Source organism: Natrix helvetica (assembly GCF_964273705.1).
Source record: "Natrix helvetica genome assembly, chromosome: 2".
In the NCBI taxonomy this organism is placed as follows: domain Eukaryota; kingdom Metazoa; phylum Chordata; class Lepidosauria; order Squamata; family Natricidae; genus Natrix; species Natrix helvetica.
In genome coordinates, this window is record NC_138552.1 from 88,028,924 (window position 1) to 88,041,993 (window position 13,070).

The following is a 13,070-nucleotide window of genomic DNA, read 5'->3' on the forward strand; positions in this document are numbered from 1 at the left end:
TTTTTCGAAATGCCTTTTAATGTAAAGTAGAACACAGGAAACTTACCGATCAGAATTAAAGGTTCAGCAAATGAGAATGTTTCCTAGATTGATTTTTTTTGGGAAAGATAGAAGAGGGAGCTTTTAAATCCCAATAAGCATTTTCTTACTGCACCTCTATGCCATACTTACAAATCACTACGATTAGATCAAAGGATGGTGAAAGGATTGTAAGGTTCCAGCAGTTTCCCCGAGCCATTGAAATGCCACAGAAAATGAGACTCGAGACGAGGCTTGCAAAAAATATCAGCTTTTATTTATGGCCATAGCAAAAGCTGGGTGACAAAACTATATTCAAAACATACAAGCAAATGCATGTAAGGAATAGCTACACCACACAAGAGTGGCTCAGAGTATTATATACATTTTAGGCAGATAGAAACAAAGTTTATCCAATCAGAGACAAAGATTTGTTACCAACGTGATCCTTAAAGCGTTCTTTTCTTCAAGCTCCTGTCTCTGTCTTCCTTATCTATGGACTATTCCTATAGCCTTGTGTAGGAAGTGGCAGCCCCCCTTTACCAAGTTGTTTTTCAGCAGAATGCTTTAAGGATTTCTGAGCCAGAAAAACTCCCTAGTTTGGTTCCTTTATCTATGGGGCCTGATATTCCCGTGTAACAATTTCTTCTATGTTTTCAAGAATGTGCCTAGCTTTGAAGCCAAAAATAGAAGCGAGACGCAGCAGTGAGATAACATTTGCAGTAATGCCATCCAGGATTAAGGTTACAATTTGCTAGGCTAGAAAACAACTAATTTCTGACAGTATATAGTAATATAAGCAGAAGCCAATAACAAAGTTTAATTCTTAATAAATGATTTCTAGCAGTATATCATATCAGAAGCAAACAGCAAATATTGGTTTAATCAGTAACAATTATATAGTAACATAAGCAATTCATAATAAAGGCAAACAGCCAATATTGATTCATATTAATTCATATACTCCTTCAGGATTATTCAAAGAAATGTTGCTATCTAAGACAGACAAACACATGTCACTGTTTCTCTCACCCACAAAGTACATGCAGGGTCAGCCCGGGATTTTGGCATGCCCTCTCCTCCCCCCCTTTCTCTGTGTTTTTGTGTTTCAAGACAGTCTTGATTCCTGCAACTACAAGTCCATGAGGATTTATGGCAATGTTTTTCAAAAGAGGTTTGCCATCTTCTTCTTTCTAGAGCTAAGAGAGAGTGGTTGGCTTTGTGCCTGAGGCCCAGTGCTATAAATTAAGTAATTACCAATTTGCTACTATTACATGTCATAATATCAGTGGTGGGATTCAGCCAGTTTGGGCTGGTTCAGGTGAACCAGTTGTTAAATTGTTGAAGGCCCCACCCCTTCCTGCCCCGCCCCTTCAAGGAGTCCCCACATGCCCTGTTTTGGCTCCCAGGTAAGTGCAGGGAGGCCTACTAGGCCCGAAATGGGGCGTGGAGGGGTGGCCTGTTTTTGCTCCCGGGAGGATACAGGAGGCCGAGTGTTGCCTGTCACACCCCTAGCCATGCCTACCATGGCTACGCCCACCCAGCCAGTCATTAGAGCAGTTGTTAAGTTATTTGAATGCCACCACTGCATACTATGGAAGCTCTGATGTCAAAGGCAGCTTCCACACTCTCTAATGGTTAGGTTGTCCCTGAATTGATTGAGTATCTCTGTTGGTGCTTCTTTATCATCTGTGAGCAATTGACATGGCCATCAGAGAATGTAGTATTTTCTCTAGGTCTTTAAAAAAGAGAGAGGCAGGTCCAAAATTTAGTGTTATAAATACGATTTTAGTACTTGATTTCTTAGGCTAATACCCAAATCCTTGCCTTTAGAAATAATTTCAGTAGCAAGTATGGAAACGTAAGAATAGTAAAAGAGATATTGGCTAATCATAAGAGGTATAGCTGTATCAAGGACCTTATGAGTTTGCCTCTATTATCAGAAGCCAAAAAAGGGGGGCACATTAATGAGGGGAAAAAACCAGGTATCAAAGAAGCCTGAGTTATGAAAGGGCCTTTGAAGAAAGCAACGGTTTTGAATCAATGGATACTGAGACTATTGTCAGCAAGTCACATGCGATTTAGGAAAACATGTCAATTTAGTTCAGCTTGAAGGAAATGACAACTGAGAATGAGCAAACAGGAGAAATATGTGGAGTGTGGCAGAAGAAAAATGAATGAGAACAGGAAATGGGGGGAAGGATCTGTGTTTTTAAACATCCTAGGACTCGATCTGACCGTCTGAGTCTTCTACCACTAGGAGAGAGAAAAATGAAGCTAATGAGGAATGAGTAGGATGTTGTGGGTTGCAGACCTGACAATCTGATTGTAGAAGACTAAATTGCTGCAATAAAAGAGAATGTGAAAGAAGAATTCTGACAATTGTCGTTTTCAGGTCACTGAATTTAGTTTGCAGATCCCCTCTACAAAGACAAGGCAATAGGCTAGATATGTCATTCAATTGTCTTTAACAACCCCTCAGCAGAGGTGGGTTTCTGCCAGTTCAACCCGGATCGGGAGAACCAGTAGTGGCATTGGCGGGAGGCTCTGCCCATCTGCCCAGACGTTTCCGTGCATGCACAGAAGCGTTGCATGCATGTGCATGACCGAAAAAGTAGTAAACAAAAATAGAAACCCATCACTGCCCCTCAGCCTTAATTCTACAGACAGACAAAACACATTTCTACTGGGGGGGGGGGGGGTTCATCCAAAAAAAATTTCTAATACATGTGTTGTTATTCCCCTTCTTGACCAGTTCTTCCTGTGCCTCAGAATGCTCCAACATTGATAGAAAGAGGCCATAATTTTCTCAGGATTGCAACAAATGCTGGATCCTATTTTGGGGATGGACCAATTGTATCCACTCAGATTCTATACCAACGTGCCAACTCTCAATGGATGTCAGAGCAAGGTAAGACTCAAACAAATCACTCAGAATTGCTCTCCAAAAACATTCCACTTTCACAGCAAGTCATAGCATATCTATGTTGCACTTGTTCTATGCTTCCAGGATTCTTCAAATTGTAATTCCATAAGAAGCCTAGAGGCCAATATTAGGCAGCATACAAACAGAAAGAAAGAAAGAAAGAAAGAAAGAAAGAAAGAAAGAAAGAAAGAAAGAAAGAAAGAAAGAAAGAAAGAAAGAAAGAAAGAAAGAAAGAAAGAAAGAAGAAAGAAAGAAAGAAAGAAAGAAAGAGAAAGAAAGAAAGAAAGAAAGAATTGCTTTAGCAGAGACTTTTCAGCAATTCATCTATTACAGTTTTCAAGATAATTAGGGGGAAACTATGGTAATTATAGTGATATACAGCTGATATAGGTGTACAGTACAGATAAACCCATAGAACTGATCCTATTTAATTCCCAGGTCGGTGAACTAAAAATAAATACAGTAGTGTCCATCAGTGTTACTTCTGGTATTTGTCAATATCATACTGATATTCATTTCCTGGGCTAGGGCTAGGGAGTTTCATTATACTCTTTAACAAAGATTGATTACATGTTAAAAACATTTTAACACCTTAACAATGAAATGTATAGTAATTTTATGCTCCAGATTACTGGTACTTATTTCTTCTTGAGTTCATTTGAGCAGTAACTCTTACTCACATCTGAGGCTAAAATACTCGATAGAGATTAGGCAATGTGTGTGTGTATCCTATTTTTCATGGGACTCTCTAAAAGAGAGGGTGGATGGTTTACTAAATGACCTAGCATTGCTTCTATATAGGATTCAGATAGTACACACTGTTCCACATATCAAAGCACTTTTGTCTGGAAATAAAGGAACAGGCTGGATATTCTTGTATGGTTTCTATACAGTAGGACAACATAGTTGGCCACAACTGACATGAGCAGTGATGAACAACAAGCTCATTTATTTACCCTTCATTTTTCATCTTTCCCTGTACGGTACTTTCAGGTAATTTTAAAACTTCTGGTTTTGATTTCCAAACAGCCTTAGGATCTTTATGTCTAATCTCAGGAAACTGGATTTCTTAAATTATGTGTTCTCTCTCTCCCTCCCTCCCTCCCCCCTCCCCCCTCCTCCCTTCCCCTCCCTCTCCCCCTCCCTCTTCCTTCCCCCTCCCCCTCCCCAAGGATGATGTCTGTGATTTAACATTTTTATCAGGTAATAAGATAAAACTAAGATACAAAATAGGAAAGTAAATAGAAAAATGGTGGGGAGGAAGACGGGGAAAGATTATGTTTTTTCATAATAATATGAACAAGCCATTTCTATAAAGATCTATCAATCTAATTGGTAAAACCCCAAATGAAAGTTTCATTCTTTTTCACTTCAAGCACAATGTTCAGAAGCTGTTTTCATGTGGAAATAAAAGTACTTATATTCTTTTCTTTCATCAAAATAGTTAATTTTGCCATTTCAGCCAATTCCATCAACTTCTGCAGCCATTTGTACATTTTAGGAATTGAAGTGTCCTTCCATCTTTGTGCATAGAATAGACTTGCTGCTGTCAACATACAGTATATAGTAATGAAGTTCCATCTTCAAAATTTTCTTTACCTCCATCTTCAAAATTTTCTGTATTAAAATATGAATCATATTCCTTTTTTTTTTTTGCTTTATTACATGTCCACCACAGATGGTTAAAAGTCCGTTCTTTGCTTTTCCACTTCCAACATTCATTGATATTTGACATACCTTGATATAGATAACTTATCTGGTGTTAAAACAATAATGCATACTCTTATATAAATTTTATTTTAGATTATAATTTAATGTACATTTTAAACCCTTTGTCCATGTATTTTCCCATTGTTCAAGCATCACATTATATCCAAAATTCCTTGCCCCCGAATCATACAATGTTTTACATATTCATTTTCCAAATTCAATCTTAATAACCTTGTATAGATTTTAGCAATAATATGTTCATCATTTCCACATAATAAAATTTCCAATTCATTTTTAACAAAGTCACAGCCATAGCACTTTTTATTCAGTTGAAATCTTCCTTTCAGTTGTTGATAAATAAACCAATGGCAAACATAACCTTCTGATTCAAGTTTTCCCCTCGGCTTTAATATTGGATCACCCAAGTTGAAAGATAAAATTTTACTATACGTCAACCAGTTTGTCTTTGCCACCATTTCTTTTTCACCAGTTCTGAAAGCTTCCTGGGGTGACAAAGGATGGTGTTTGTGATGCACACTCTTATCCCAGTTCTGTTTGCATGCATAGATTTCACTCTTTTCTGCATTATTTCACAGGGGAACAACTGATATTAGAACAAAATAAATATGTTTATCTACTTCTAAAGCTTTCCTTATTATTTTCCTATTTTTATTTTCCTTTGAAACTCAGTCACAACAGACCCCTGGCGACTAAACAATCTAGAACCAAAAACGCTGTACTCTGTATGTGTTCGCCTGACTCGTAGAGGAGAGGGGGGCGCAGGACACCCTGGTCCACCAACCAACTTCGTTACAGCTGCTGTTGGTATGCAAATCTTTGGACTTCTGTAAAGGGGATATTTGTCAGTCAGTAGTTGCTTTGCACACACACACACATATAAATTACTATACATAAGGTAAAGGTTCCCCCGCACATGTGTGTTAGTCGTTTCTGGCTCTAAGTGGCAGTGGTAATCTCCGTTTCTAAGCCGAAGAGCCAGTGCTGTCAAAAGACATCTCCGTGGTCATGTGGCCGGCATGACTCAATGCTGAAGGCACACGGAGATCTGTTACTTTCCCACCAAAGTGGTCCCTATATTTCTACTTGCATTTTTTACATGCTTTCAAACTGCCAGGTTGGCAGAAGCTGGGAAAAGTAACGGGAGCTCACCCCATTAGGCGGTGCTAGGGATTTGAACTGCTGAACTGCTGACCTTCTGATTGACAAGCTCAGCATCTTAGCCACTGAGCCACTATGTTCCAAACATAGTGTATAGTAATTTGAATTTCAGGAGTACCACTATTTAACAAGTTTCCTTGGATAGAAGTTACTGAAGACTAACGGTGTATCTGAAATGTAAGGAGTATTTACATCCAGGCTGGGAATAAATGAAGTTTCAAAACATTTACTCCCATAGACTCCTGTTTCTCATTATGTGTCTCCTCAGTTCATCATCTCAGCATGACTTCCCTGGAGTCCTTAGCTTTGTTTCTCAACCTTGGTGACTTTAAGATATATGAACTTTAGCATCAAGAATTCCCCAGCCAGCCATGCTGGCTGGAAGTTGAAGTCCATATATCTTAAAGTCAAGAAAGTTGAAGCTCACTAGTCCATAGTATTTCTCGTAAACATGCTAAATTCTAGCAGATATGTCTTTTTGTGCCTTGCTCACAAACCCTTTGCTGTCTCTCCTCCACCACTTGTAGGAGAAAAGAGAGATGAAGGGTTTGCATTTATCATCCCATTTCCCATTGCAAATACCATGAAGAGCCAAGTTACTACTGATGAGCCACTGAAACCCAATTGTTAAGAACAGTGATCTTTAAGTGATTGTTCAGTGTAATGTCCAATAAGGCCAGTCATTGAAATGTTGAGAGACATCTTCATATCTCTGAGAACACAACTTATAGAGGTTATGGTCTCCTTTTGTTTCCCCTGTTCTTAAGAGCCCTAGGAGGAGGACAGAAGATAGTTCTCAAGCTCCAATTGGTTCACCGGGCATAACTAATTGAATAATAAAATAATGTCCCTAATTCATCATATGCAGAATTATGATAGGGAATACTTACTCCAAGGTAGAACATCTCTAACTATTTAATTATGGACATCTGACAAAAGAAAAAGCCGTATGGTTTGTGTCTGGCTAGACATTTTGATTGCTCACTATGAAGTTTTGATTCTTACTATGATCCAAGAAGAATCTTCTTAGGTTAATAGGTGTTCTAGCCATACTAATGTTCTTTGTTATAATTTCTAAAGGTCTTTCTCCACCAAGAGGACTACTCCTTGTTCCTAATAGTACAACGGCTCTAAAACTGTCATGGCAGCCAATCAACCAACATTTGGAGGAAGACATCCGCGTTGAAGTAGAAAATAAAAGTGTGGTGGATGTAAATGGGGAGCATACTACCACTATACAACTCCCAGGAAATCAGACCAGTTTGGTTATTGACAGGCTAGAACCCAGGCATAAGTATATGTGCCGAGTCCGTATAAATAGTAAGTCCAAAGGAGAATGGAGTGACTATCTCTCAGCATGGACCTTCAGTGACAGTAAGTATATTTTTAGTTTGGGGTGGGAGGGAGGGGGAAAACATTGTTCGTTTTAATGATTAGCTCAATAGACCTGCTTTCAACGGTGTGACATTGCAAGAGGCAGCCAGAATTGAAGCTGCAGGTGTAATTGCATTAGCCCCCTCATACGTGGTCAGTGATCAAGGATAATTGTTTTTAATATTCCAACATTGTCATAAGGGCCACAGGCTGCTCTCTCTTGGAAACTGCTTTGTAACATATGTTATGGTAAAGCATGCAATAGTCTAATAACCTTCCCAACCTGCAGATGGGACAGCAACTGGTGTAATTCACAGTAGCAGAACCAGTCACTGTGCTGTTTAGGAATTCTGGGACTAGTGGCTATTCTTGACTGGCTTTGCAATTATCTTTTCTGTCTGATAAGTTATTTTATTTATTAAATACATTTACATGTCTGCCCGACTCACGCACACTCTAGGTGGCTTACAACATTAAAATTCCACAATGTAAAAACCTGTGCCCCACTACCACCGCCCACAGCAGCAACAGGAGCAATCACACCAACCATTTGATTGGATATCACCCTTGGGTTCCCAGCCCCACTGACAGAACCGTGTCTTCAGGTTCTTCTGAAAAGTGTCAAGGAGGGGCCCAGTCTTATCTCTAATATTCCAAAGGGAGGGTGCCACCCCCAAAAAGGCTCTTTTTCTGCGTTCCACCAGATGGACTTCCCTGGGCCCTGTAGCTTACTTTGCCTTCCTGTTCCAATGGGCTAAAGTAGATGTAACTGGAGAGAAGTTACATGAGAGTCAATGTGACTCTTACAATGTTGACAACTTATTTTCAAGCCTGGGTAGAAGACTTTAAAGATATGCATGCCTAATGAATAGCATAGAGATACAACACCAGATCCTTTCTTCTGTACACTAATATTACAATGAATAGACACATTTCTGATGATAGTAATAACACCTTCAAGGAGAACCATGCTACATAGTTGACACTGGCTACATAGTTGACACATTGCTCTAAGGCTAAGCTATAATGTGGTTACTTAGTTTTAGCTTAGCACAAACAATGAACGGATCTCTGATTGCCAGGGGCTGTCCAGAATTCCAGCCAGGAATTTTCATCAACTGAGAGTTGATTGCAAATATAAATTGATTTCCAATTGATTAAAAACAAAATGGCATAATAACATTTAGGTTGTAATTGTAATCTCACCTTGGAAGCAAATCCAAGTTAATTCAAGGGAGGAACACTGACTAAAGTGCATTGTTCAACCTTAAAGGGCATCGTTCAATGTTACTTAAATGATTGATGATATGGTTTTAATGGTTATTTATTGGAACATGGTTTTAAGATACCATTGAGCATGTAGGTCTGTCAAACTGGCGGCCTGTGGACCGGATGCGTCATGAGAAAACCATGGCCATCGTAGCTCCACAAAGGCAAAAAACATTTTGATATGTCACGTGACACGATCGAGTTTGACCCCCTTGATGTAGATGAAATTCAAAGTCAGTTTGAGATATTAAAATAGAAGTTTGTGACATTCCATGGACCAATGTGAAATACAACATGTGTTATTTGTTTTTGTTTTTTACCAGGATCTCCCCCTCCCCCTGATAATATCAAAATCATGAACATCACAGATACTTCTGCTGTTATCTCTTGGTCAGCTGCGGAAGGGCATTCCATCTCCTCCGTCATTCTCAGCTACAAAAATTTTGGCCAGACCGAGTACAACCAAATTGACGTTACCATCAAAAATACCACCATCACCCAGTACAACCTCAAGGGTCTTGAGCCAGACACCCTATATTTGGTTCAGATTACAGCCCAGAATAATGTTGGGAAAAGTGAAAATAATTTTTGTGAGCTGAGAACTCTGACAGAATCAAAAGGTTAGTAGTGTCAACAATCAATGATCTTCCATTTCTTGAAAAATTCTAGGCATATTTGCTCGTAATCAATTTCATTATAGTAAGTGAAATAGTAGGTGTAGCTGTTATATCCTCTTGCTGTCTAGTTGTATCTAGGGCCTAAAATCCCCAGAATTCATGACTAATTTGTGCAGTGGTTGGAAAGTATCACCCAATATATATGGAGATCCCAGGCTAGAGTAAACTGGTTATATCAACCTGAATGAGATTTCTGAAAATCATAATTCCAACATTTTTGGAAGACACCAGGAAGAGTAAGCATGTTGCATAGACTTTTAGACTACTTTCACTTGACTCAGGGCATAATATTTGTTATTTCCTTCCTTCCTTCTTTCCTTCCTTCCTTCCTTCCTTCCTTCCATCCATCCATCCATCCATCCATCCATCCATCCATCCATCCATCCATCCATCCATCTTATATTCTAACCTTGTCCTTTTGACTATTTGTAAATATATCAACCATATTCCATTGGCGGTGTACCTATGGGAGAGGTGGCACGCAGAGCCCTCTGTGGGCATGCACACCATTGCACCAGCTGTTTTGAGTCTCTGCCACGCATGCATGCGCACCTCCCACCAGCCTGCTAGTCTTCAGGTCTCTGCAGTGCATGCGCCCACACCTTGTAGTTTGGGTGGGATGTGAACTTTGGGCAGGGTGCCTAAAAGGTTTGCCATCACCTTAGTGAAGGATAGAATATTCTGTTACTTCTTGCTGTTACTCACTTATTTATCACCCCATATTTTCCAGATATTATTAGCACTGTTACATTTTTGGTTATTTTGTTGTATCTTCTGATCATTATGCCTACACACATGTGTGCACAGACACACATATGCACAGATGCTTGTTTGTTTGTTTGTATTAGGACTACCAAAACCTCTGATTCTAAGCAGTTTCATGTATACTTTTAAATTATTTTATTCTAAATCCAATGTCTGATCATCTTCCTTAATATTTTGTCAGAGATTAGGCTGGCAATGATCAGAAGTGAAAGAAAATGTAACAATCAAAAATAATGCAAATAGTAAAGAAAATTGCTCAGAAGTCCCAAAGAAAATCCCTCATGAAGGCTGAAACAATCTTCTATCTATAGTACATGACATCTCACTCCAGTATTCTGCCAAGAAACTAGAGCAATGCCAACATATAATCAGGAGATGAACCTTCATCCCAAGAGCTACAGCGGGAAAAACGCAAAACAATTATCATTGGTGTTTATGAATGTGGCTGGATTAAACCACAAAGAACAGTAGCTGATGTGGCTGGAGGCAAAAAGAAAGCTCAGTACTGCATATATATGTATACATCTACCACTGCAGAGGTGGGTTCCTACCGGTTCAGCCTGGTTCAGCCGATTAGATAGTAACTTGGCCGGCCACGTACCCAAACCGGTTCTATGCTGCCATCTTTATTTTCTGTTCTGCACATGCAAGAACGATCTTCATTGGAAAAAAATGTAATTTTTCCCTTTTTTAATGTTGTGCGCATGCGTAGACTTTTTTAGGTGCAAATGTGCATGCGCCAAACTGGTAGTAATGCCGGCAGGAACCCACCCCTATACCACTGGCATGTGGAATGTCAGAAATGTGAATCAAGGCAAATTGGATGTTAAAGCTGAAATGTAAAGACTGAACATTGACATCCTGGGAATCAATAAAGTGAAATGGATGGGAATAGGTCATGTCATATCACAAGAACAGCCGATCTTCCAATGCAGATAAGAAAATCACAGAAGAAACAGAATTGCTGCCATTACTAACAAAAAAAGTGTTAATATTAATGCTTGGATTCAAAGAAACAAAGAAGGTAGAATAATCTCAATTTTAATCAACCAGTATTACAGTGATCCAGGTCAATGTTGCAGTCATAGAAAGAGAACAAGTAGAGGTTAAATAGTGATTCTTTTATTATCTTAAGAGCATAACATCAAAAAGTGATGTACTAAGAACAGCAGATGGAGGCCTAAAATTGCAAGTAAAATGGTGAAATGAAGTACAGGTTGTCCTCAATTTACAACAGTTCGTTTAGTGACCAGTCAGAGTTAAACATTCACTGAAAAAAGTGACTTATGACCGTTTTTCACACAACCATTGCACCCTTGCCATGGTCACATGATCAAAATTCAGACAGTTGGCAGCTGACTCACATTTATGACTGTTACAGTGTCCTGGGATCATGTGATCACCTTTTGTGGCCTTCTGACAAGAAAGGGGAAACCAGATTCACTTAACAACCCTGTAAGTAACTTAACAACTGCCACATTTCACTTAACAACTGTGGCAAGGAAGGTCATAAATCGGGCAACCCACAACAAATATCTTGCTCAGCAACGTAAATTTTGGGCTCAATCGTGATTGTAAATTGAGGACTACCTGTAAATGGACTAATAAAAGTTACCTTAATCCTAAATATGAACTAAAGCAATGGATCCTAAAATGCAAAAAAGCAAAACAAAAAGCTAAATGGCTGCCTGATGACATGCTGAAAATAACTGAAGAAAGGCCAGAAGCAAAAGGAAACAGGAAGTTTGCCCAACAACATTGCATTCCAGGGAACAGCCAGAAGAAACTAAGAGTTGCATTTAAATAAGGTGTAACTGAAAATAATAACCAAATGAGAATTGAAAGTGGAAATCCAGTGGCATTGACACTTGGCTACAAAAGGGCTATCTATGGATTATAACAGAGAGTTAAGAAGAGTTCCTATTTCATTCTGCTTCTGCTTTGTACAATAGATTGCTAATCTCAGGTCACTTCCTTTTGCTTTGGTTCCCAGGCATGCACATGTACTCAGAATACATGATCTTTGACTCTCCTCCTGCTATGATGTCACTAGTTAGGTGCCAGGCGTTGCATTTCCTGTAAATAAATGTCCCTTCTACGGAATATGGAGCACCAAAGATTCAAAATTAGAAAGCTGGTGTGGCAAGGTTACGTGATGTCTCTTATTTATTTCACTGACAGATATAATATATCCTGAAAAATGCTGGACTAGAAGAAACAGAAACTGGGAGAAATATTTTTTAAAAAATCTTAGATATACTGAATTGGCCTAGAAGCAAAAAAAAAAAAAGACTTAAAAGAACATCTTGTTTAAAGTGAAAGAAATAATTGCCAAAGCCAATTTTATGTTCAGTATTAAAGAAAAATTAAAAACAGGACAATGAGCAATGCCAACTCAATGGAAATATTAACTGGTGATGTTGAACTAGTAATTGGTTTTAGCTTCTCAAACTCGGAAACTGTGAAATAGATACTTGCTACTTAGGATACATCGATACGTCTATAATACATCTTGACAAAATATTAAAGTGCAGAGACAAAACCACGGCCTTGCCAGTTGCAATATGATAGCAAAGGTAATTTAAAAAGACACTGTAATAAAAAAAATCAAATAAAATCAGAAAGGCTGAACATAAAATCAGAAAGGCTGAACAAAGAAAGATTCCTTTAAATTGTGGTTCTGAAGAAAATTGTAGAGAACACCGGAAGAAAACAAATAATTCAATACTAAATAAAGTTCACCAGAAGCACTAAAAATGAACCTAAATCTTAAATGCACAATTCAAAGGCGAAGATCCTGATGCCTGGATAAATCAAAGGTAATTTAAAAAGAGACCAAAGCTGACAAGGAAACTAGATTACTATCCCAGCTCCCAGCCTGAATTTAAGAGAACTCCCACAACTCAGACAAACAGCATTGATGAAATTATAGCTGTCAAGTCACTACTGGTCAGTCACAACTGAACCATAACAATGGGGATTACTCTGGTTTTTACCACCTTCCTCATTTCTGTTATTTAACAAAAGTAATAAAAGAATCATAACATACTGTTTAAATTGTCCAGCTTTTAATTATCATCAATTATTTAAATGATGCTTTCATGCCACTTACTATTGTTCTGTTGTGTTTACATTTGTTGAGATTTATGGTG

The 13,070-nt window shown here is 38.6% G+C and overlaps 1 protein-coding gene across 1 annotated transcript in view; it reads left to right on the plus strand.

Annotated features, from left to right (window-relative positions):
- TEK (TEK receptor tyrosine kinase) overlaps positions 1 to 13,070 on the plus strand; it is a 62,988-nt gene that overhangs the window by 33,873 nt on the left and 16,045 nt on the right. Inside the window, exons 10-13 of the mRNA XM_081941616.1 lie at positions 2,774 to 2,929; positions 5,345 to 5,479; positions 6,914 to 7,207; positions 8,800 to 9,096. Coding sequence (XP_081797742.1) covers positions 2,774 to 2,929; positions 5,345 to 5,479; positions 6,914 to 7,207; positions 8,800 to 9,096 — 882 coding nt within the window. The remainder of the gene's footprint in view (positions 1 to 2,773; positions 2,930 to 5,344; positions 5,480 to 6,913; positions 7,208 to 8,799; positions 9,097 to 13,070) is intronic.